We start from the raw sequence: 22,918 nt of genomic DNA on the forward strand, positions 1-22,918 counted from the left end.
TTCCCGCTCCCTGCCGCTCAGCTCACCCCGCCCCGGTGTGGGGGTGAGCCTGTGGCCTGTGCTGGGTGGGTGGTGTGGGGTGAGCCTGTGGCCCTGTCTGGGTGGTGTGGGGTGAGCCTGTGGCCCTGTCTGGCTGGTGTGGGATGAGCCTGTTGTGGCCTTGTCCTGGGTGGTGTGGGGTGAGCCTGTGGCCTGTGCTGGGTGGGTGGTGTGGGGTGAGCCTGTGGCCCTGTCTGGCTGGTGTGGGATGAGCCTGTTGTGGCCTTGTCCTGGGTGGTGTGGGGTGAGCCTGTGGCCCTGTCTGGGTGGTGTGGGGTGAGCCTGTGGCCCTGGCCTGGAGAGTTCCAGTACCACCAAGTCCCACCTTCCACCCCGCCCTCCCGCTTGTTCTATTTTTTTATTAAAACGGCGGCTCCTTTTTCTCTGCTGTCTAGTGCTCTGGGGGCTTGGCGAGCATGGCCTCTCAGGGGGGCCGTGAGCTACATGTAGCCGGGGTGTGGCGGTGTGGCTGAGCTCCGTGCCTCACGGTTCCTGCCGACCGTCCCGAAGTGCCCCTCTGCGGACAGGAACCCGCCGCTGGGTGCTAGGTAGCCGAGGAGCCAGAGGCAAGCGAAGGCCCCGCCCCTGGCCGAGGCTCCGCGGTCCCCCGCGTCCAGCCGCCGGCGGCCCTGCGCCAGCCGCGGCTCCGCGCCCGGAGCCCTCCCTCCTCCAGCCCACCCCTCCTCCCGTCATCCGGGCACAGCTCTGGGGAGAGCGAGCGCGAGGCTCTGGAGTGGCCACTACGCAGGGGCACGCGAAGGCGGGGACAAGGAGGGGGGCGAGGGGGGTATAAGAGTGGCCGCTGCGACGCTGCCGGAGGAGCCGCTTTCCAGCCTCTGCCGCCTGAAGCAGAGACCTGGGCGCTGGCATCCCGGGAGGGCGGCCCTGAGGAGGAGAAACAGGGGTCTCCTCCCCCCCCGTCCCCGCGGTCCCGGGACGCAACCCGCGAAGGCTGCCTGGAGGAGGAGGGTGCCGGGGCCATGGCCAGCGAGGCGACGTTGGGCCCCAACGCGACCTGGTGGGCTCCGTCCAACACTTCGGGATGCCCAGGCTGCGGTGCCAACGCCTCGGACGGCCCGGGCTCGGCGCCAAGGCCCCTGGATGCCTGGCTGGTCCCCCTGTTCTTCGCTGTGCTCATGGTGCTCGGGCTGGTGGGCAACTCGCTGGTCATCTACGTCGTCTGCCGCCACAAGCACATGCGGACGGTGACCAACTTCTACATCGGTGAGCGAGCAGCCCCGGGGCCCCGCGGACGCCACTCTGCCCCCGCCGTGCGCGCCGCGGCGCCCTGTCTTTGGGAAGCTGCGGTCGCGAACCCCAGGGGGAGTCTCCCACCCGGCGGGGCGCTGGGGGAGAGGGTGGAGGCCAGCCGTCTCTGCGAGATGTCTGTCCTGTAGACGTGAGGACAAAAGGGGGCGGTGTGTGACGGGGCCTGACTGGCTGGAGCAGCCTGGGGCTCCCCAGCGCTCTCCGATGGGGAAACGGAGGCACAGAGGGACCCGAGGAATGCGCGCACTCTCCCTGCTGGAGGGTGTGGGGGGTCACACCTGCCGGCCAGCGTCCGCGTGTCCGTCCCCCCACCCCCGCAGCCAACCTGGCGGCCACAGATGTCACCTTCCTGCTGTGCTGCGTGCCCTTCACGGCGCTCCTCTACCCGCTGCCCGCCTGGGTGCTGGGAGACTTCATGTGCAAATTCGTCAACTACATCCAGCAGGTGCGCGGGCGAGGCCGGGGCCAGCTGGGGAGGCCGGAGGGCCGGGGAGCAGGTGGAGGGTGGCGGTGGGGCCGGAGCTCGGCGGCGAGTGTGCCCCGCGAGAGGTGTGGTCAGGGCATGGGCGGGGTCGGAGCCTGGGTGGGCGCGGTGGGGGCCTGGGTACGGTCAGGGTCTGGGCAGCACGGGTGGGGTCGTGATCTGAAAGGAGGCATGGTCTTTCAGTTACTTATTTTAGATTTCTTAAACAGAGTCTCCATAGACCAGGCTGGCCTCGAGCTCGCAGCGATCCTCCTGCCTCTGCCTCCCGAGCTCTGGAGGTTAAAGGCCTGCATCGTTCTAGCCGGCTCCTTGTAAATTTCTTTTTATTTGCCGTGCGTGGGTGTTTGTCCGTCTGCACGGCTGTGCTCCATGTGCGTGCAGTGCTCATGGAGGCCAGAAGGGGGCGTCGGAGGCCCTGGAATAGGAGTTACAGATGGTGATGAGCTGGCCCGTGGGTTCTGGGAACCGAAGCGCGGCCCTGCGAAAGAGCAGCCGCCGCTCTGCCTGCTGAGCGTCTCCCCAGACCCCACACAGTGCGCTCTTGCCGGGCAGGGGTCAGAGCCTGGTGTGGGCAGGGAGGGGTTGGGGCATCTTGCGGGGTGTGGCCTAGCACGCACACAGGGAGCACAGGTGGACCACGCGGTGCGCCGTCCAGTCTGGGTGGCCGTGGTCTCGCATGGGCAAGACTGGGTCCACAGAACACCCCAACACTGGGGTGCGTGGGGTGGGGGTCAGGTGCAGTGGAGGCCAGGGCTTGGTAGCAGGGGTAGGGCGGTCTGGTGGGCGTGGTCTGGGGTGGGCGTGCTCGTGGGCAGAGCAAGCAGGGCCGGGAGGGGCGCGTCACGAGAGGCCAAAGGTCTCCAGGGGTCTTCACCCCAGGAGATTCCGTGCCTCAGCTTTGGGGTACAGTCTGTCAGGGGTTTCTCACTCCTGCCCGCGCTCCCCTGGTCCTCAGGTCCCACACTGGTGTCCCCTCAACCACGGCCAGCTCCTCAACCACGGTCCCTCCTCTCGGACACGGCCGTGCCCACCTGAGAGGCTGGACACGTGGTGGGACTGGCGGGGCCCACCCTCAGGCCTTGGCTCCCCCAGGTCTCGGTGCAAGCCACGTGCGCCACGCTGACGGCCATGAGCGTGGACCGCTGGTACGTGACGGTGTTCCCGCTGCGCGCCCTGCACCGCCGCACCCCGCGCCTGGCCCTGGCGGTCAGCCTCAGCATCTGGGTAGGTGAGTGTGCTCAGGGGTCGGGCCGGGGTGGGGGTGGGGGCAGGGCGCTGGGCCTCGGGGGAGGTGCGCACGCGGGGGCGCCGTGTCTCCCCGCCCCTGGGCGCCGCGCTCACCCCGGCGGGCGGCCCAGGCTCTGCAGCCGTGTCCGCCCCGGTGCTGGCCCTGCACCGCCTGTCGCCCGGGCCACGCACCTACTGCAGCGAGGCGTTCCCCAGCCGTGCCCTGGAGCGCGCCTTCGCGCTCTACAACCTGCTGGCCCTGTACCTGCTGCCGCTGCTCGCCACCTGCGCCTGCTACGGCGCCATGCTGCGCCACCTGGGCCGCGCCGCCGTGCGCCCCGCGCCCACCGACGGCGCCCTGCAGGTGCGGGGCTCGGGCCCAGGACGGGGGGCGCCTGGGGCGGGGGCGGAGCCTGGGGTGCATGTGTGTGTGTGTGTGTGGGTGGGTGGGTGGGTGGGTGGGTGGGTGGGTGTGTGTGTGCGCCCGCCCGCGAGCAGAGTCAGGGTGGGGTCCCGAGGCCCCACTGTGTGTGCAGGATGGAGAGGCCAGGGGCTGAAAGGTGTGCTGGGGGGCGGGGATCGGAGCCTGGGGGTGTGTGTGCGTGTGGGGGGCACCCAGGAAGGACCCCAGAGGGCGGCCTGTCCCCTCCCGCTAACGCTCCGGAGTCCCTAGGGTCAGCTGCTGGCGCAGCGCGCCGGAGCGGTGCGCACCAGGGTCTCCCGGCTGGTGGCCGCGGTGGTCCTGCTCTTCGCCGCCTGCTGGGGCCCCATCCAGCTGTTCCTGGTGCTCCAGGCCCTGGGCCCCGCGGGCGCCTGGCACCCTCGCAGCTACGCTGCCTACGCGCTCAAGATCTGGGCCCACTGCATGTCCTACAGCAACTCTGCGCTCAACCCGCTGCTCTACGCCTTCCTGGGCTCGCACTTCCGGCAGGCCTTCTGCCGCGCGTGCCCCTGCGGCCCGCGACGCCGGCCAAGGCCCAGCGCGCCTCCGCCCTCGGCCCGGGCCGCAACCCGCGCCGCTCCGCACAGCCTGGCCGCGCGCGCCGCCCCGGCCAGCACCCCCGGACCCCGGAACCCTGCGGCGCGCTCCGTGTGAGCCGCCCCGGCCCCTAATCAGCCCAGGCCGCTCGGGCTCGGGAGACCCAGCGGTTAATAGTTTAGTTCATCTGTGTAAAGGGCCTTCTCTTCTTCAGTTCGGCCCCGGTGGCCAGGTTGTGATAATTCTGTCTGTGCTCCGTGATGTTTGAAGGTTAAGGTTCCCACTTTCTGCATCTACTTTTTCTTTTCTGGTGCTGGGAACCGAACCCAGTACTTTGTGCTTATTAGGCAAATGATGGACTACTAAACCAAATGCCCAACCTCTCATTTTTCTTTCTTCCTTACGCCTTGTGTTTTTTTGAACCAGAGTCTCATGTAGCCCAGGCTGGTCTCCAACTCTACGTAGCTGAGGCTGACCCTATTGCTATGGCCCCGGGACCTAAGCCACCAAGCCCAGCTTTGCTTTTTCTGTTTTGAGACAAAGTCCCAAAATCAGGAAAAAAAAAAATTTTTTTTTTAAAGGCTGTAAGATCATGTGTACTTCTTAGGATATTTAAATTCGAAAACAAAACTCCAACACGCACGTCTTTACGAGTCCAAGGTCACCCTCAGCTAAATGAGTGTTCCAGGCTGGACCAGACCCAGTATCCAAAGCAGACGAGCAGGGCTCTTTAATCCCAGCACTGAGGGGGCAGAGGCAGGAGGATCTGTGAGTTCCAGGCCAGCCTGATCCACAGAGCAAGACCAGGAAACCGGGCAACAGCAGGAGGGGGAGGAGAGGAACAGCTCAGTGGTTAAGAGCATTGACTGTCCTTCCCAAGGACTCAAGTTCAAATCCCAGCCGCCCACCCTGTAAGTGTTGCTCCAGGGCAAGTATGCCTCCTGGCCTCTGCCGGCATCAGGCACAAAGCACACAGCCACACATGTGGACAGAACACCTACAGGCTTTTTTTTAATTAAAAATGTGACAGGGCTGGTTAGCAGTTAAGTGCTCATCTGTGCTTCCAGAGGACCAGAGTTCGATTCCCAGCACCCACCTCAGGTGGCTCACAAAGACCAGGTGTGGGACCCCTGGAACTGGAGTCACATATGTCTGTGAGCTGCTGCGTGGGTGCTGGGAATTGAACTCAGGTCCTGTGGCAGGGCTCTCTGTGCTCTTAATGCCTAAGCCACTGTCCAGCCCCACACTGTGGGTATTATTTTGAGATAGGGTCCTGCTGTGTAGCCCTGATAGGATGGAAGTCGCCATGTGGATCAGGCTGGCCTGGACTCTCAGTGACTTCCTGCTCTGAGAGCTGAGGGCTGTGGGGGAGGGAGTCAGCCTTTTTCTGAACCTGGAGCTAGGGATTCCTCCAGGCTGGCTGGCCCCCGAGCACTGGGAATCCTCCTGTCCCACAGCCAGCGCTGCATGACCAGGGCACCCCAGCAGGCCTGGATTTCCACAGCTTCATGGAGCCATTTCCCAGGAGGGAACAGTCTGAAGAAGAAAAGGGTCATTTTGCTGGGAGGCTAAGAATCACTGGAGGAGAAGGATACAAACGCAGCTGCTCACCCAGGGTGGCCAGGAAGCAGAAGGGAGCAAGGGCCCAGGTCTGCCTCATCCTGAAATAACCCACGTCTTCGTCAGGCCCCAGCTCCCACTTTCCGTCACCTCCAAACAGCCACTGCCAAATTACAAACCCACCGTGACATTAATCTATCCTCAAGGGGTCCATACACCTCCACCTGTTAGGAGAGAGGTCTTCAGTGGGTGAGGCCGACAGGAGGATGGCAAATCTTCACATCCACGAATGGAAGAAAAGCCCACCTCACTCCCCAAAGCCTCAGCTGTAAAATCCCATAGAGAAACCACAGTGGTGACCGGGCCGTGGTGGGAGGATTGCTGGGAGTCAGGCCAGCCAGAGCTACACGGTGAGACCCTGTATTTGTTTATTTTCCTAGGCAAAGTGTTGCCCTGGCTGTCCTGGAACTGGGTCTTTAGACCAGGCTAGCCTTGAACTCAGGGATCCTCCTGCCTCGGGCATAAAGGCAAGGCCACTGCCACCACTGGACATGCGCCCCACCTCCTGCCTAGGATCCCCCCAGTGAGGGGCTGGGACTTGCTCAGGCCTGGAGCACTCAGCCTGGATTCCATCCCCAGTATCTAAAAGCCTGGATAAAATTTGAGAATGATGTGGCCACGCATAGTGCCCCTTGTGTGTAATTTTCACTTCGTGGTAAACTGAGGCAGAAGGATCATGAGTTCTAGGCTATGCCGTTCACACCCTGTCGGGAACAAAAAGGCTAGGTAGGAGAAAAATGACTTCAGGTCTCAGTTTCTCCAAATTGCACCCGGGAAACTGGCTTTTTAGGTGCAAAGGCGCCACCTGGCGGCCACCAGCCACTGGCTCGAAGCCCCGCCCCCATGCGGAGCCACTCCCGGGTTGCAGTTCCGCCGGCGCCCAGCAAGGGGCGCGTGCACCCTGCCGCACGGGTCTCCAGAGACGTCTCCTGTGGGTCCCGGGAGGCGGGTCATCATGGGCGCCACCTGGCCCCTGGCTACAGCTATCTCTGCCATAAAAGGGGACCAGCAGAGTTTAGCTTTTGTCTTTGAAGATTCTTTCTATTAAAAAAAATACCAAGAACAGTATTTTCAGGGGTCCGCAGCATGGCTTACCAGGTAAGGCCACTTGCTGACAAGCTTAGCATCCCCAGCAGGACGGGGATTCACAGGAAGGTGGGAGGAGGGCAGAGTCCACTCGGTTGTCCTTTGCCTCCGTGCATGCGCCACGGAAGCCCCTCTCCCCATTGCACGCACACACGCGCGCGCACACACACACACACAAATAGAATTTAGTTCATTTGAAACTATTATGAAGCCAGGCGCGGCGGTGCACGCCTGTAACCCCAGCACGCAGGAGGCAGAGGCGGGCAGACCGCTGAGTTCAAGGCCAGCCTGGTCTACAAAGTGAGTCCAGGAGAGCCAGGGCTACACAGAGAAACCCTGTTTCGACACCCCCCCCCCCATAAGAAAGTATTATTTTGCCACCGCATGTCTGTCTTTTAGCCCCAGCATTCCTGGGGCAAGTAGCTCTCTCTGAGTTTGAGGGCTGCTGTGGAACACACACACACACACACACCAGACACAAGTCAGGTAGCTTTCATTAGCTAGGCAGGTTGTCTTGGGCGGTTGTCCAAATTCTCGGGAACCCCCGAGCTGCTTCGGGTTGGGGTGCACAGGTTTGGAGAGAAAGGTCCGTCAGGATGCTGGCGAACCCCAGCGTGCGCGGCCCGGCTCCACCCCGCGCCACGCCCCAGCGGCCCGGGCTCCCAGCACCTGAGGCAGGATTCTGGGGATCCGACGGGCCAAGGCCGCCCCGCGTCCGCAGACGCGAGCCCTCCCCGCCCCAGAGGCTTTCGAGGGGCGGAGCAGCCGGCCAACCCCGCACCCGAGCACCACCCACGGGGAGGCTGCCCTGAGCACTGGCGCTACCCACTAGGGTCGCCTCGGCTTTCCCGCCTGCAAAACGGGGCCCCGACGCCCGCTCCGGACCGAGACGGTCCGAGTGGCCGGAGCCGGAGCGTCGCGGAGGCTGGCCCTCCTCTCCCTCGCTCCTAGGCGGGGTCACCGCGGTTCCTCGCTTTTCCTCCAACGCGCGCGCAGCCGACTCCGTGCTTTTGCGCAGGCGGCGCCCGCCCCCGCCCACCCCCGCGCCCCGGACCCCGCAGCTCCGGCCTCTGCGGAGTTTTTAAGCCCGTTTCAGAGACGTGGAGACCCAGGCTGGGAGGGTTTGGGTAGCGTAGGGGGCCGAGGTGGAGGCTCCAAGCTTGGCCTGTCCATCTCCCGTGCCGGGAGGAGCCAGGGAACGCCGGGGAGCAAAGCGGCCCTCCGCTCAGAAGCGGGGTGAGGAGCCTTTCAACTCTCCGGGGTCCCCGCGATGGGGCTCTCGCAGCCCCGCCCTCCCGCTCTCCGCCCCTGCGCCGTAGGCCGCGGGGTGCACTTTGCGCACGGTCCCTAAGCCGGGGGCGGAGCGTCCCTCAGTCCGGTTCCCCCTTCCTTTTATTATTTATTATCATTTAAAGGAGCCGCGACCTGAAATTTTCTGTCCACTCTGTGGCGACTCTCCGGCTCCCCTCCACCTCCTCCCACCGTGGGCGTCTTCTGACTGAGTTGGAGAGAGGGGACCCCGGGGTGGTGTCCTGGGAAAGCTTAGAAAGGGGGTCCCTGGAGAGACACCCACCACCTCCTCCAGCGTCCCCGGGGCTGCTGAATCACCGGCGAGGTATTTGCATCTGAGAGCAATTTGTCACACGGCGATTCGTCTGCTGGGTGGGGGAGGGGCGGGGCGGGGGGCCGGTCGCGCGCGGAGACCTCGTCCCTGTCCGATCCGGACGGATGGAGGTGTAGACGCGGCCTGGAAACTCGGTGAGGCGGGTGACCCCGGGGCCAGGAGCGTGCACCGGGCAGCAGGGGGAGGCCAAGGGGGAGAGAGGCCACCGGGGCCACCACCGGGCTGGACTCCGGGCACCTGGGCATGCGTCCCCCGGGCCACCCCGAGCGGTAAGGCCTTTTGCAGCACGGCTCCAGCGGTCCCCCGTAAGAGTGGCAGCGAAGGGCGCCCTGGAAACCGACAACTGCAGGGTCTCCAAAGTTAGGCGAAGACACGCGCGCGCTGGGGGGGGGAGGGGGCTGCAGGGCTGGGCAGGCAACGCGACACCATCGGGCTGGGGGCGGCTGTCGCGGCCGTAGGTCTCGGAGACCTTCATCCGGTACGCGAGCGCACAGGGGCGCGCGGGGGTCGCGAGTGCGCGCTGTCCCCTGGCGGAAGGAAACAGACCCGGGGTGTGTGCGCGCTGTGTGTGTACGTGTGTGTGTGTGTGTGTGTGTGTGTGTGTGTGTGTACTCGTGCAGGGACCAGGGGCTGCGTTCTGGAGACATTGTTTTGCTTTTTCTTCTTAATTAAAAAAAAAAAATGTTTGAAGATAGGATCTCATTGTGTAGTCCGGGCTGACCTAGAACTCCGCATAAAGCGCGCAGACTGGCCTGGAACTCCAGGCCATCCCCCTGCCGCAGCTTTCCTTCCCAAGTGCTTGGGAAAATCCCAGGCGGGGCGCGCCACCACGCCCGGTGTCCTCAGTTCTTTTTCTCCTCCCAACCTGTGTCCAACAGGGTCCGAGTTTCCTTCCCTTTCGTTTCCTAGCTCCAGCGAACCACTGGGGACCCCGCTTCCCTTGCGGGGTCCACCCAGCCAGATCTCTCCCGTGGGGTCCCAGCCCCCCCTCCCTTGCCCCCGGACACAAAAGAGGGAGCAGGAAGCGCGGTGCGCGCGTGTGTGTCAACTCGCAGCGGGTTTGTCAAATACCTTCCGTTTTTTACGACTGGGGAAGCTGGGTCCCCCCAGCCCGGAGCTCGCTCTTTCCTAGAAGCCTTTGAAATCCCGACTACGTGGGGGGGGGTTGTTGGTTTGTTTTGTTGTTGCTGTTTTCCATTCGTCCTCTGACTGGGATGTGTGTTTGCACACGTCTCCTGGTGAGGGGGGACAGACACGGTGCCCTCCTTCCCAGCCCCCTCCCCAGCTCCTGCCCTTCCCCCTCCCCCTCCCTCGGAGGAGAGAGGGGCCCCTTTCGCCACCCTCGGGCCCTGGCCTTGCACAACTCCAAATAACCGTGTTTTGCAAGGCCTGGCTGAGCTGGTGACCTCTCTCTCTCTCTTCTCTCTACTCTCTTCTCTCTTCTCTCTCTCTCCCCCTCCTGAGGCTTGGAGGTGGTGGGGGGACCAGGGTGTGGCTCTGGGTCTCCTCCCCGCCCCCACCCCCACCCCAGCCAGACCACCCCCCAAACACACACACAAACACTAGCCATCAAGGCCTGGGTAGACCCTCTCTCTCTTTCTCTCTCTCTCTCTCTCTCTCTCTCAATCTCTCTCTCTCTCTGAGAATGTCATAAATTGCGGGTGGGGGCCAAGGACAAAGAGCTGGGGGAGGGGTCTCCACGGATGGGTCGGAGCAGCCTGGGGGCGACGGGGTACCCCGGTAACCCTGGAGGGTTGGGGGATGTCCAGGCCTGGCCTAGGAACAGCTCTGGGGTTCTCGTCTGCCCCCCTCCACCAATACCAGCCACGCCAGTGGAGGCCTGCCCTGTTCCCCTCCCCCACCCCTCAACCAGGAAGGGTCATTAAACCAGGCAGGCCTGGGGGGAGGCTGGGAAAGCGCCTTCCTCTAGCCTTTTCCTTGTGGGTCACCCCACCCTCAAAGAGGGGGCGTCGCTCTCAGCATTTCCGTAGAGGGGGGGTGGGCTCCACTCCAAGTTGTCAGAGGTGGGGGAAGGGCGATGGACCAAGCCAGACAGTGTCCAGAAATGTCCCCTTCAGCAGTTCTGGGGTTTGGTGGACCAGGGTGACCAGCAGCGGCAGGGAGTGGAGGGAAAGAGCCTCCAGTGCCCAAGCCTCTGGTGTTCCTGTCCTGGGAAGCCCAGGCTGATGGGGCCACCCCACCTGCCGCAGTTCTGCTGGAAACCCCAGGGATGGGGTGACCAGATGGCCAGGAAAGGGGACCGCTGACTTCCCCGCTCCCCTGCACTGTAGGGGTCTCCTGGGTGGGGGCAGGTGACAGGATGTCCCTAGTGTGAAGAGCAACTAGGTCCCCTCCTCACACACCGCGTCAGGGCGTCAGGGTCGGTCCTGGGGCCGATGAATGCATAGACTTCGGGGTTCAGGTTGGGCGGAGGTGGGACCAAGCTTTCCCGCTCTCCCATGTTCCCTCCCTGGATTTCGGGTCATCTTGAGTGTGTCAACCCTGGCCTGCTGCGTTCTGCCCACTGTCTTATTGGGGGCTTATGTGGGGGTTGAGGGTGTGGCCTGGGGCCAGGTGGGACCTGGATCCTGGTGCTAGCTGGAGGGGGGCCCCAGAAGGGCCCCTGGCAGAAACAGATACCGTGTTCTGGGACATTTACCCGCTTCAAGCCTTACAAACTGGTGACCGCAGGCCCGTGTCCTCTGCACAGGGCCTTGGGTACCACAGGACACTCTAACTGAACCCCCCGACGGTGCCGACCCGTGCTGCCTCTCCCGAGTGTGACAAGGCGGGCACCGATGCCTCACGGGTGGCAGACGGAAGCCCAGAGGCCAGCTGAGGTGTCTCTGAGAAAGCGAAACGTGAACGGGGCACACTTTCCTAGGGCTTGTATACAGCAAGTGTACAATCTTGGCCAGAGCTTGTGTACAGCAGCCGTGTAATCTTGGCCAGAGTTCTCAGAGCCTCTGTGGGCCGAGCAACGTCTAGAACTTAGAGCGAGAATCTAGAACCCAGAGGGACTCTGAGGTCTAGAACAGGGGTTCTAGACCAATGAGAAAGCAAGGACACCAGGCCCCTCCCCCATGGCTCTGCTTATAGGACAATAACCCAACCTGTCCCTGGTGGACCTGACCGGAGGGGACCCAGAGAACCCCTAAGTGTCCACTGCAGTGAGCCTGGTTTCCAGGAACCTACAGACAAGTGGATGGGAGGGCGGATCCTGAGCAGGTTATGAGCGATTCTCCCATCAGCCTTTGCTGTTGACTTCTGGGAAAGGCAGTGTCGGTGGGGCGCAGGTGTGGCCTGACCTCATCTCTTGCTGTGTTCCCCCAGGAGTCTACAAGTGCTTGAATGAACCCTACACCAGCCTCTGCCCCTGACTGCTGGACGTGACAACAAGGAGCCCCGTGGTTGCCCCGGGCATGCCCCACCAGCCCTCAGCCTGAGTCGGCGGCCCCTGCCCCTGCCGGCCGCCACCCTGCACTGTCCCGGCTCCCCCAAGGTCCCCACGCTGCAGTGCGGCCAAGACCCCTCCCCGCAGGGGCCACCCCCACAGCCCGCCCCTGGTGCCCGGGGTGGCCCGGCCCGCAGGGCCATGAAGCTGCAGGCTGTGATGGAGACCCTCCTTCAGAGGCAGCAGCGCGCGAGGCAGGAACTGGAGGCCCGGCAGCCGCCAGCCCCACCTCCTGAGCCCGCTGGTGTCCGGGCTCGGACCACCGTGACAGAGGAGGACAGGGAGCCCGAGAATGCCCGGATGCATAGGACGCAGATGGCCGCGCTGGCTGCCATGCGGGCCGCCGCTGCGGGCTTGGGACACCCGTCCTCTCCCCGGGCCTCCGAGGATGGGCGCCCCAGCTCGGAGGACGAAGACGCAGCTCGGGAAGGGACATTGAGTTCACCTGCCCTGCATGGAAGAGGCCGGGAGGGACCGGGACACACGGAGGGAGATGGACATTTGATGGACATGGTGTCTGATGACAACCCGTAAGTGGTGCGGTCAGGGACGGCAGCATCTGACCGTTCGTTTGTTTTTGTGATTTGTTTTTAGAGCTTTAGTTGGTGTTTGGCCTGCATGTCTGTCTGTGGGAGTCTGTCAGGTCCCCTGGAACTGGAGTTACAGACAGTTGTGAGCCGCCCTGTGGGTGCTGGGAATTAAGCCGGCATCCTCTGGAAGAGCAGCCCGCGCTCCTAACCTGAGCCGTCTCTCCAGCCCCATCTAACCGTTTTTCTGTGCATTTGAAAAGTGGGAGCCGGTGAGGGTCACTGAGGAGGACACTGTATGTCTGAGCATGTGTTTGTTGAGGGAACCAGTGATTCTTGGAAGGTTCAGCAGGTGCTCTGGGGCCCTGCCAAATGCTGCTGAGGTCATCAGGCTGAGGCGTTATGGAGAGAGGAGTTTTGAAAGAAGGTGGCTTGGGGGCCGAGAACTGTTGTCAGGGCATCTGGCGGGGCACACATGCCGAGGTCCTGGGCAAGAACCTTTGAGAGGAGGTTTTGGGGCCCCTTGTAGGAGCTCGTTCAGGGGTGGAGTAGGATGTGGGCAGAAACCCACTTGGTGCCCTGAGAGGCCTGTGGCTGCCCTTGTTTGCAAAGGGAGAAACTGAGGCAGGAGAAAGTGAGGTGGGCCTGTACCTGCCACTGAGCCAAGGTGGTGCCTGCCTCTCTCTCCTGACTGGACAATACCTTGATCCATTACAGGAAGGCCAAGTGGGAAGAACAAGAACTGGAAGAGGAGGAAGAAGAGGAGGAGGAGGAGGAGGAAGATGACTTCGAGGAAGAGGAGGAAGAGGAAGGCCTGGGCCCCCCAGATTCTACCAGCCTGGGCTCTGTAGGCCTGTTCCCTCACAAGGCCCCAGCTGCTCAGGCTTTCCGTGGAGATGGTGGGCCCAGGATACTTGGGGGCCCTGAGCGCCTGGGACCTGGCCCAGCCCACCCCAGTCACGTGACACCCCAGATGCCACCCCCGGACCACGGAGACTGGACGTTTGAGGAGCAGTTCAAACAGGTAGGCCGAGAACTGGGGTCCGGTCCCTTGGGGGTCTTCGGTCGCCCCCGCACGCCCCAGTGCTCCTGTTGACCTGGTGGAAGGGTGGTTTATAGGAGGTGGGAGATGGTTTGTTAGATAAAGAGCTTACCGTGCAGATGTGAGGACTGAATTCGGGTCCCTGGCACCCACAAAATCCAGGCCCAGCGGCACAGACAGCGGCGTGTCCTGGTGCTGGATGGTGGGGGCAGGAGGGTCCCTGGGGGCTTGCTGGCAGGGGAGTGCCAGGTACAGTGAGAGACTTTGCCTCAAGAAACAGCTTGGAGAGCAATAGAGGAAGGCGCGCAGTGTCTCTCTGGTTTACGCACACGTGTGCAGCTAGGTGCATGTGGTTTAGTGACCTGAGACAAAGGTGTGGAGCTGAGCTCTGGAGAGCTGGGCTAGGGTCCTGTGGCAGCGCTGGCCCAGGCTGGTGCCAAGGGACACTTGGTGGCCACAGAATTGTGAAGGTGCTAGAGGTAGCAGGAGCCAGAGCATTGGGGTTTGCGGTGGGCAGTTCCAGGAGCGCCGGTGTTGGTTGGCCAGGCAGGGGGTCGGTCCGTGGGACCCCCCCACAGGCTTCCTGGGCCCAGGAGGGGCATGGAGGAAGCTCAGACTGCCCTAGCCCTTCCCTGCAGGCGGCCAGGCTGGAGGAAGTGGCCAGCAGGGAGCCTTTGAAGCCGGCAAGCCGATGGAAACCAGATGGTTGGCCTGCCGGGCTGGGGCCTGCATTCCAGCCCGGCCAGCTGGCCCAGCCGACCCCTGGGTGTGTGGCCCGGGTGGAAGCTGGCTCCGGGGCTGGCTCCAGGGCCAAGTCTTGTGTGGGCTACAGGGTGGGCTCAGGACTCCTGATGGTCCCTGGCTCTGAGCTGGTTAGAATAGCTTCAGGGGCCACCTGAGCTCTGCTCTTTATGGAGGGATCTGAGGAACAAGCCCGAGGAGGTCCCTTCAGCAACCCTTCTTACTGACACCGCAGACTAGAGCCAGGCGTGCCGGGGAAGCCATTGAGCTGAGGCATCGAGGGGGCTCACGCTGGGTTAAAATTAGGGTACTTGTGGGGCAGGGCTGGGTAAATGCTCTGCTCTGCTGAAATTGCCATGCAAAGGCCCTGAGGCTCAGAGAATAGTTTCGAGGAACTGAGAGTAGGGTAACCCTCTGTGCCCTCGTGGGACCTGCTGAGACGGGCCTGGGCTGGGCGGGGCGGCCTCGCCTTCCATCTCCTCGCCCTGGCTTGCTTAGCCGTGCATTGGGCAGCCTGCCAGCTGACCTGTCAGACGGACGTCATTGCTCCTGGGTGTGACCCTGTCCCACCCTAGGCCCAGAGGTGGTGTGGGCTTCAAGACCAGGTCCCCCAACCCCGGGAGTCTTCAACAGGCACACCACACATGAAAGTGTTTGTGCCTGGCAGGGTTCTGTTGGCTCCACTTCGGTCCAGGCCTCAGTTTCCCTGGTTCTAGCATGGAGGCAGTCTGGCCCACTCTCAGATGAGTATTATAAAGGATTGGCCAGGTCTGTCACCCAGACAGGACCTCTGGTTGGGAATTGTCAAGGTCTGTGCTTTCCGCTGGCATAGCCGTTTTGAGGCCTGATGTTCCTGACTTTGGCTCAGGGCCTGGGGTTTCGCTCGCTGCAAACTCCAGCACCAGGCAGGTGGACATCTCTGTCCACTGGGTCACCATCAGCCCAGGGGGCTAACACCAGGCCACGGCGGCCATTTATGGTCGGAAGTGCACAGGCGTCTCCTATGCGCACAGCCAAACCCCACAGCTCCACATCGGCCAGGCATGAAAAGGGCAACAGGGCCAGGGCCCCTGGCGCTGCTAGACAAAGGAGAGCTTCGAGAGCCATTGTCGGGACCTTTCTGGGGGATATCCTGGGTCAGGGTCAGAGGTCATGCAGAGACACAGCCTGTGAGGGGCTTTCTGTGCTGTTAGAGACAGCGAAACTGAGGATGGGAGGAACAGGAATCCCTGGCTCGCGCTTGGCCTCATGGGTGACTTCAGAAAAGCATCGAGGTTATCAGAGGGGTGTGTGTGTGTGTGTCCGTGTCCGTCCACACGGAGCACCGGGGAGATGGCATATTGGAGGAAATGTCTGCTGTGTAAACATGGGGACATCCAGAGTTTGGATCCCATGGGTCTACGTATAAAGCCAGGCAGGCTGGCATGCTGCCCCTGGGCCTGGGGAAGCTGAGACAGGAGGATCTCTGGGGGGGATACATTCATGCAGAGATTCTGGTATTAGGGGCCAGCTGGCCTTATGGGAAACAAGCCCGAATGACGGCTGGATGTGGGGGTGCTGTTGGCGGAAGCTGGTCCTGTGGTCCGGGACTCCCGTCTCCAGCTCTCTCTGGAAGGTCCCACACTCGGGCCGGCTGCCCTGGCACCTGTGCGGCCTGTGTCAACAGTGGTCCAGCCAGCCCCACAGGTGTCGGCCCCAGGCCCAGCCAGTGTTGACTCTGGCGTCTGCCCCACTCCCTTCCTGGCACGTGGCGGTGCTGGCTAGCCGGCCACTTGGCAACTGTCTCCGTGTCTTCCTTCCTGGTCTTGGCCACGGCTGGCTTCCTCCAGCTGAGCCTAGACAGCTGGGATCCGCCCTGGGCTGTGGGTCTGAGGGCTGGACACCCGGGCGTGGTCAGCAACTGTGATTAGGATCTGGGCCTCCTGGCACTGGACACATATCCTGCAGCCTTCCTGTCCCCATATGGTCACACCCATGCTCAAAGTGGCCTCGCTGTGATTTTTCAAGCCGGCAGTCTTTTGTGGGGCGTTTGTTGTTTCTGTGACAGGGTCTCTCTGTGTGGCCCTGGCTGGCCTGGAACTCCCCCTGTAGACCAGGCTGGCCTCTAACTCAGAGATCCGCCTGCCTACTGGGATTACAGGCGCGAATGTTCAATTTTATGTTGTTGCTGCCACCGTTTGAGATCCGGTCTTGCCCTCTCCAGGCTACTCCCCTGCCTCAGCCTCCTAAGTCCTGGGATAATAGGCTTGCACCACCATGCCTGGCTTTTGGGTCGTTCATGGACTCAAGGTTAAGGTTATGAACAAACGAAACTCCTGTCGGGGTAAGAAAGTTTTGGGCCCTCCAGTTTAATCCGCACAGCCTGGTCACAGCTCGCAGCATTTACGTCCCCTGTTCCAGACACTTCCTGTGGTGGACACCCACAGGACGGGGCCTGGCCTGTCAAGGTCTCTCACTGAGCACAGTGTCCTCAAGGCTCTCTGCTCCTGTTCGCGGCTATGCAATACTCCAGCGTGAGCATGGACCCCCTCAGATCCGTTCTGTCTTTGCTGGATGCTAGGCTGTGTCTGCCTTTTGGCTCCCGCAGCCTCTGTCGTTGGTTTCCGTGGGTTTATTTTTGTTCCTCTTGGCCGTGTGCCTGGAGTGAAATTGCTAGGTAGAACAGTAATCAGATAAGTGCCTGTTTAGGAAGGAGTTGTGTGGACAGCAGCTGTCTGTCCAGGTGCCCCCGACTGCATGGCCGTGGCCGCCCATGTCCTCACCCGCCCCCTGCTCACTGACCTCAGAAATTGGGAAAGGAAGCCCACCGTGGTGGCGCATGTCTGTCACCCCAGCACGGGAGAGGCTGAGGCGGGAGTGGCAGGGAGACCCTGGGTTCCCACCGCTGCTCATCTCACACAGCACTGGGGAGCTGGAGGCAGGAGGCAGGAGGCAGGAGGATGACAAGTTCAAGCCTGAGCTACACAGTGAGCCCCAGGGAACCCGCTGGGGGGGTGAAAAAAGGTAAAGTTGATGGGCTCCTCTGTCAGTCTGTGAGAAAGACACTGTGGAGGGGAAACTGAGGCATAGGATGGTCATAGTCCGTGTAGGAAGGACTCACTGCCTCCAGCCCTCCTGGAGCACTAGCCCACAGTGGATGGACTGGGACATGGTGATCACGGGGGGGTTAGAGAAAGCTGACAGCGTTCATGGATCCTCCCTTTCTCTCACAGAAAGGCTGAGTCCCTAGCAGGACTCACACCTGGTGTCATAGCCCAGGCTGGCCCAGAACTCTCCGTTTTTCCTCCTACCTCAGTCTCCTGAAAGCTGAGGTCCCAGTCATGCCGCCCCCCCCCCCCCCGCCAGCCCTTTCTTCCTAATCCATTAAAATGCTTTGTTTTGCTTTTTTACATTTATTTATTTGCTCCGAGAGGGCAGAGGCCCTCCGTCTGTGCGGAGGTCAGAGGACAGGCTGAAGGAGTCAGTCAGTCCTCTCCTTCTCCATGTGGGGTGTGGGTTCGGGGGCGGGGACTGAACTCAGGTCTCAGGGTTTGGCTGCAAGCTCCTGTACTCCTGAGCCCTCTTGCCCCTTCCCCCCAATGCCTACTTCTAATTCTGGGACAGCGGACAGCATTCCAGGAGAGGGAAAATGGAGTGTCTGGGGAGGCCTGTGGCCGGAGGCTGTGACTCTTCACCTCCCCACCTCCCTCACACGGGGAAAAAGCACAGATAGCCAGGTGCTGGAGGTGGGAGCTTTGGGCGGGGCTGACGGGTCTGTCTGAAGTCAGCTCACAGCTCACGTGTCCTTACCCCTGTCGCCTAGCGTGTCTGCCTCAGGCGGAACTTTCATGGCTACCGATGAGAGTGATAGTTTGGAAAATGACGCCATGAGCCTGTGGGGTGGGGGCTGGGGAGGAGGTGACAGATTGTCACCTGCCCTGCCTAGGGCACACAGGGTCGGGCTGCAGGAGGGGACATAGCAGCTGGGGCCTCGGCCGAGTGTGTAAGAGTCCACTGACCAGGCAAGGGCAGCAGGGGCTGATTCTAGAACAGAAACGTCTAGAAGAACCAGAGCAAGCCGTGGGGGGGGGGCAGTTAGGAAGTAGAGAGGACCCGGGTAGACGCGGGGCCAGGGGCTGGTGAGGCTGGGAGGGGAAGGGCAGGCTGACGTATTCTGGAGCCAAGTGTGTGCCGCGCAGACCCAGCCTGGAGTCAGGCTCCAGGTGGTGATGGCGGCATCGTCGCGTCGTCTGGGCTTGTTTGTCTCTGGGCTGACAGCCAGTGCCGGCGGCCAGGCCCAGCTCCGTCCTCCCGGGGCTCGGGAGTCCCTGGTGCTGGGGCGTCGGGGACTGGAGGGGTCGGGCAGCCCCTGGGCAGCCTCATCAGAGTCGCTGCGGCTACTGGCACGGAGCCAGAGGGCTGTGGCAGGCACAGGAGGGTGCCTGGCACGGCGCCCCGGCCCGTGCCAACCCCCGGGAACCGCGCTGAGTCAGCCGGAAGAACCTTATCTGGTCCCTGCGCCGCCAACTCGGCCACCAGGTCACCGCCGCTGGCCAGGCTCCCCACCCTGTGACCCGCTGCCAAGCGCCGCCCGCCCCACGCTTTCTAATAACACACGCCGAGGCGGAGAGCCGTGTCCCCAAAGCAGCCATCCCGGAGAGGGTGTGGTGGCCGCATTCAAAACTGGATGTGGGGACATGGCAGTGATGAGCCGAGTGGGCGGTTTCCATGGCGCGCGCGCGTGTGTCTGTCTGTCTGTCTGTCTTTGTGTCCCTGTAATGTCTGTGTCTGTGTGCATGACTGTGTGTGAGTGTGAGTACCTGTGTATGTTTGCGTGCATGTGTCTGTGTGGGGTGTGTCTATATGTGCCTATGTGTGTGTTTGTGTCTGTATGTGTGCATGTGTCTGTGAGTGTGAGTGTATCTGTGTGTGTTCATCTGTGTGCGTGCGCCTGTGTGTGGTGTGTCTGAGTGCCTGTCAGGGTGTGTACATGTGTGTGTTTGTGTCTGTGTGTGTGTGTGTGTGTGTGTGTGTCTGTGTGCATGACTGTGTGTCTGTGAGTGTATCTGTGTGTGGTTGTGTGCATGTGTCTGTGTGTGGTGTGTCTGTATGTGTGTGTTTGAGTCTGTGTCTGTGTGTGGTGTGTCTGTAGGTGTGTGTGTTTGAGTCTGCATGTGTCTGTGTGTGGAGTGTCTGTGTGTGTTTGAGTCTGTGTCTGTGCATGTGTCCGTGTGTGTGTCAGTGTGCATGCCTCTGTGTGTGGTGTGTGTGTGTCTGCGTGTGCCTTGTGCACCGCCTGGGTGAGCCGTGAGCCCACCCTGCTCTGAGAACGGGGAAGTGGTGAGTGACTGTTAACTGTCAGCTTGTAGGTGGCGTGGTCCTGGTCACTAGGTCTAAGCGTCATGGGTATACACACTCGGGCCTGCACTGGCCTGCAGCAGTGCCCACCTGTGGTGCCAGGGCAGATGGTGCCCCCGACCCGCCCTGGCAGGGCTCAGCCAGCCCCACCTCCGTGCCCCTGCTTGCCACAAAGGTTGGGTTTTATTTGGGGGGGGTCCCTGTCCACTCCTGTAAACAGTTGTCCTCAGCCAGGCAGGGGCCATAGGCTGGAGCAGACACGTCACTTGGAAAGGCCGGTCATTGTGAGCCCTCCTGGCCATCAAGCGTGACCAAGCTTGTCCGTCCTCAAAACCAGACCAAGGACAGCCCGGTGTGGCCTGGTGGGCGGCACGCACGGGGTGGCCACGGCCTGCCCCTTCCCGGCTCGCCTGGCTGCGCATGGCCAAGGGACAATTGGGGGTCACGGGGTTAAACGGTAACTAATGTGGCCATTGAAGGGCCCGGTCTGGGGACACGGCCTTGCCCCGTGGTCAGGGCCCGGCCAGGGTCTGTGGGTCCTTGAGGGGGTGGGTGGCAGGCTGGTGGGGTCAGCTCCAGTCACCCCAGGGGATCCTCTTCCAGTCAGATTCACATGTGCCGAATCCCAGGCCCCAGGCGTTGGTGGACACACACCGAGCCTGCCACTCACATACGGGGCTTGAGACAGGCGCCACCCAGGCCGGTTCCCTGTGTCTCCACTTCACACACACCCGTGCTAGGCTCAGGAAGCTGAGGCGGGAGGATTGACATTTTGAAGCTGGGGCTCAGTGGGTAGAACCCCGCTGTAAGGGCCCACCTTGGTAATCCCAGCCGGGAGGCAGAGGCAGGTTCACCTCTCTAAGTTGGAGGCCAGTCTGGTCTGTGAAGTGAGCTCCAGGACAGGCTGTGCAGAGACCCTGTCTACAATCACACAACAACAAACCTGCTGTAGGGGGGCCTATGGGGTGCCCTAGGGCAGGCAGGTTGGTGGCCCGTCTGTGTCACTCTCTCCATGGGATGGGGTCCTGTCTGGGTGTGTCCTCATGCCGGGCTTTGGGTGCCGGCTGTGACCCGGGCTGTGTCCAGTATCCCGGGCTGTGTCCAGTATCCGCCCAGGCTGGGTGCTTCTGTGGCTTTGCCTGTAGCCGGGGAATGTGGCTCCCTCGATCCTGCTGTGAGAACTCCACAGCCACAGGCTGGGCCTGAGTGGGTTGTTGCCGTATGTGGGCCGGGGGCCAGGAGACTGACGTTTGTCCGTTCACCCAGGGGCATTGTGGGAGTGGTTCACCCAACCGCCATCTTGTCCATCTACCTCTCCGGCCTCTCTGGCTCCAAGGCCACATCCTCCCCTAACTCAGCATTCACTCATTTCCCCCTCCCAGCCTCAGTTTCTCCCTCTGTAGAACAGACGGGACTGCCTTCAGAGCACAGCTGGCTGCTGTCTCTTGGTCAGGCTCTTGTTAATGAGTGTTTCTCTGCCTCCACATCCGGCTCTACGGCAAAGGCACAGGCCGTGGAATGGGCACGGGCCGTAGTTAGCTGTGTTCTCTGCTCGGCATTTCCCAGTGAGGCTGTTGCCGAAGAAGTGTGACGAGGGCTCCCTGTAGGGGGAGGTGAGTGTTGGGAGCCACCACCTTGGGCTGGATCCCACCCGCCCTTGGCCATTCAATGCGGGCCTCCGCCCAGCAGGTGGGGACTCTAGATGGCAGGTGGGCCTCTATCTCTGTCTTAGGACATAAGCTCCAGTCTGTCTGTGTCCTGTTGTGCCGGGGAAGAGACATCTGTCCCAGGAATCCAGGGTGACAGCCAGGGGACCTCAGGTTCACACTGGCCAACAGGGAAGTCCCTTAAGAAATTTCAGGGGCTCTACAGAAATACAACTAGAGAAACCAGGCGCCGGGGGAGGGGGGATTCTAGGCTGGGGCTCCACCCCTGACCACACCCCCAGCCCCTCACCCGGGAATTCTAGGCTGGGGCTGCACCCTGACCACGCCCCCAAACCCTCGCTCGGGGATTATAGATATGAGCCATGCCCCTACACTTTTTTTGTCTGTGCATTTTGAGACAGTCTTTCTTCCTCTGTCCCAGGCTTTTCTGGACTTTACTGTAATCATTCTTCCTCTACCTTCCCAGTACGTGGGCTCCCCAAGCTGTGCCACGATGCTTGGCTTCATCCTGATCTCTGAATCATCCGCCCACACGCTCCACTGTGCTGGGCATTGTCCTTCGCTGATCTCTGTTAGGCCCCACTGAGGCTCTGGAGGGCTCCATCTTGGCTCTCGCGCCATCTCTTTTGCTCCTGAAGTGTGGGGCTTCCATGGGGCTTCAGGTGGTCATTTTCACACAGACTCCTCCGTGCTTTCTGACAGGTGCCTCTGTCCCGGACGTTGTCCCCAGGGCTGCCCAACCCCTGTGCCTCAGTTTCCCAGTTGTAAAACAGGCTAGCAGCTGAGCAGGGGTTTTTTTTTCCCCCCAACCTGGCCATCTTCCTTGGGCTTGACCTTTGCTGTGCTGTGTCTTGTCCTCAACATGAAAGCTCTAGGCACAGCGCCCTCCCTTCACAGAAAAAGAGGTTGAGGTTCCAAGGTGGCCCCTGATCGGATCTGTGATCTATCTACTCAGGAGAGAAGGGCAGGTTGGCGGTCTACAAATTCCCCTGCAGAGAACCCAGAGGCCAGCATCTGCAGCCACTCCTGTGGCTCCGAGTGGTCATTTCAGAAGGGCTATTAATATCCGCCTCATGGGTGGGGCATCCAGTGTGCTCGGACGGGGAGAGGGGCCAGCTCTGCAGGAGGCAGCTGAACAGACAGATGTTTGGCCCAGCCCAGAATCACTTCCCCAATTTCCTGAGCCAGAGTTGGCCCCCAGTGCCCACAGAAGTGACGGGAAATGAAAGAGCCGGGTGGCCAGCTTGGAGGGGAAGCCCCTAGCTCTCAGGTGCACCCTGAGGCCACCCTGTGGTTAGAGGAGCCCAAAGTAGAGCTAGGGCAGTGGAAGCTTGCACATTCATGGTGCCCTAGCTGTGTGCAGAGTGACAGTCCCTCCAAAATCAACTCTGGGAAGAGACCCAGGGGCACACACACACCCGTTGGGTAACTGTTCCCCACTGACCATGCCCTCAGCCCCTCACTGGGGGGATTCTAGTCGGGGCTCCACCCCAGTTTTGCTTCCCTAGCTCTCTCTTTACTTCTCACTTTGAGACAGCGTCTCACTAAGTTTCCCAGGGCGGCCTTGAACTTGCACAGTCCTCTGCCATTAGACTACCCCAGCTTCCCAACGTCACAGTGTAGCATCTGCTGCGGCTGGGTCCTTTTGCGTGGTTAGTGTGCACCTACCCTGTGTCAGTGGCCTCATACACAGAAAGAGCTGCAAATAGTGTCTGCAAAACTCTCTGGATTTCCGAATGTGAAAATGACAAGCCAGACCTCCATCTTTACTTCCCGGCACTCTGGCCGCCATGACCCCAGACCGAGGAGGGGAAAATACAGA

The 22,918-nt window shown here is 61.7% G+C and overlaps 2 protein-coding genes across 3 annotated transcripts in view; both read left to right on the forward strand.

Moving 5' to 3' along the window:
- Positions 1–682: 682 nt before the first annotated feature.
- On the forward strand, positions 683–4,508 carry Kiss1r (KISS1 receptor). Its single transcript, XM_021641838.2, has 5 exons — positions 683–1,263; positions 1,629–1,753; positions 2,885–3,020; positions 3,151–3,383; positions 3,693–4,508. The coding sequence occupies exons 1-5, from the start codon at positions 1,020–1,022 to the stop codon at positions 4,113–4,115; spliced, it is 1,161 nt and encodes a 386-aa protein (XP_021497513.1). The 5' UTR covers positions 683–1,019; the 3' UTR covers positions 4,116–4,508.
- Positions 4,509–8,180: 3,672 nt separating this feature from the next.
- The window catches only part of Arid3a (AT-rich interaction domain 3A), a 28,841-nt gene continuing 14,103 nt past the window's right edge, over positions 8,181–22,918 (forward strand). Inside the window, exons 1-3 of one of the 2 annotated variants that reach the window (XM_021641908.2) lie at positions 8,181–8,319; positions 11,662–12,312; positions 13,027–13,333. In XM_021641908.2, coding sequence (XP_021497583.1) covers positions 11,924–12,312; positions 13,027–13,333 — 696 coding nt within the window. In that variant the 5' untranslated portion in view covers positions 8,181–8,319; positions 11,662–11,923. Of the gene's footprint in view, positions 8,320–8,377; positions 8,463–11,661; positions 12,313–13,026; positions 13,334–22,918 lie in introns of those variants that run through there. The other variant, XM_021641907.2, reaches the window with a different exon arrangement.

The sequence above is a fragment of the Meriones unguiculatus genome, chromosome 17 (genome assembly GCF_030254825.1).
Source record: "Meriones unguiculatus strain TT.TT164.6M chromosome 17, Bangor_MerUng_6.1, whole genome shotgun sequence".
In the NCBI taxonomy this organism is placed as follows: Eukaryota; Metazoa; Chordata; class Mammalia; order Rodentia; family Muridae; genus Meriones; species Meriones unguiculatus.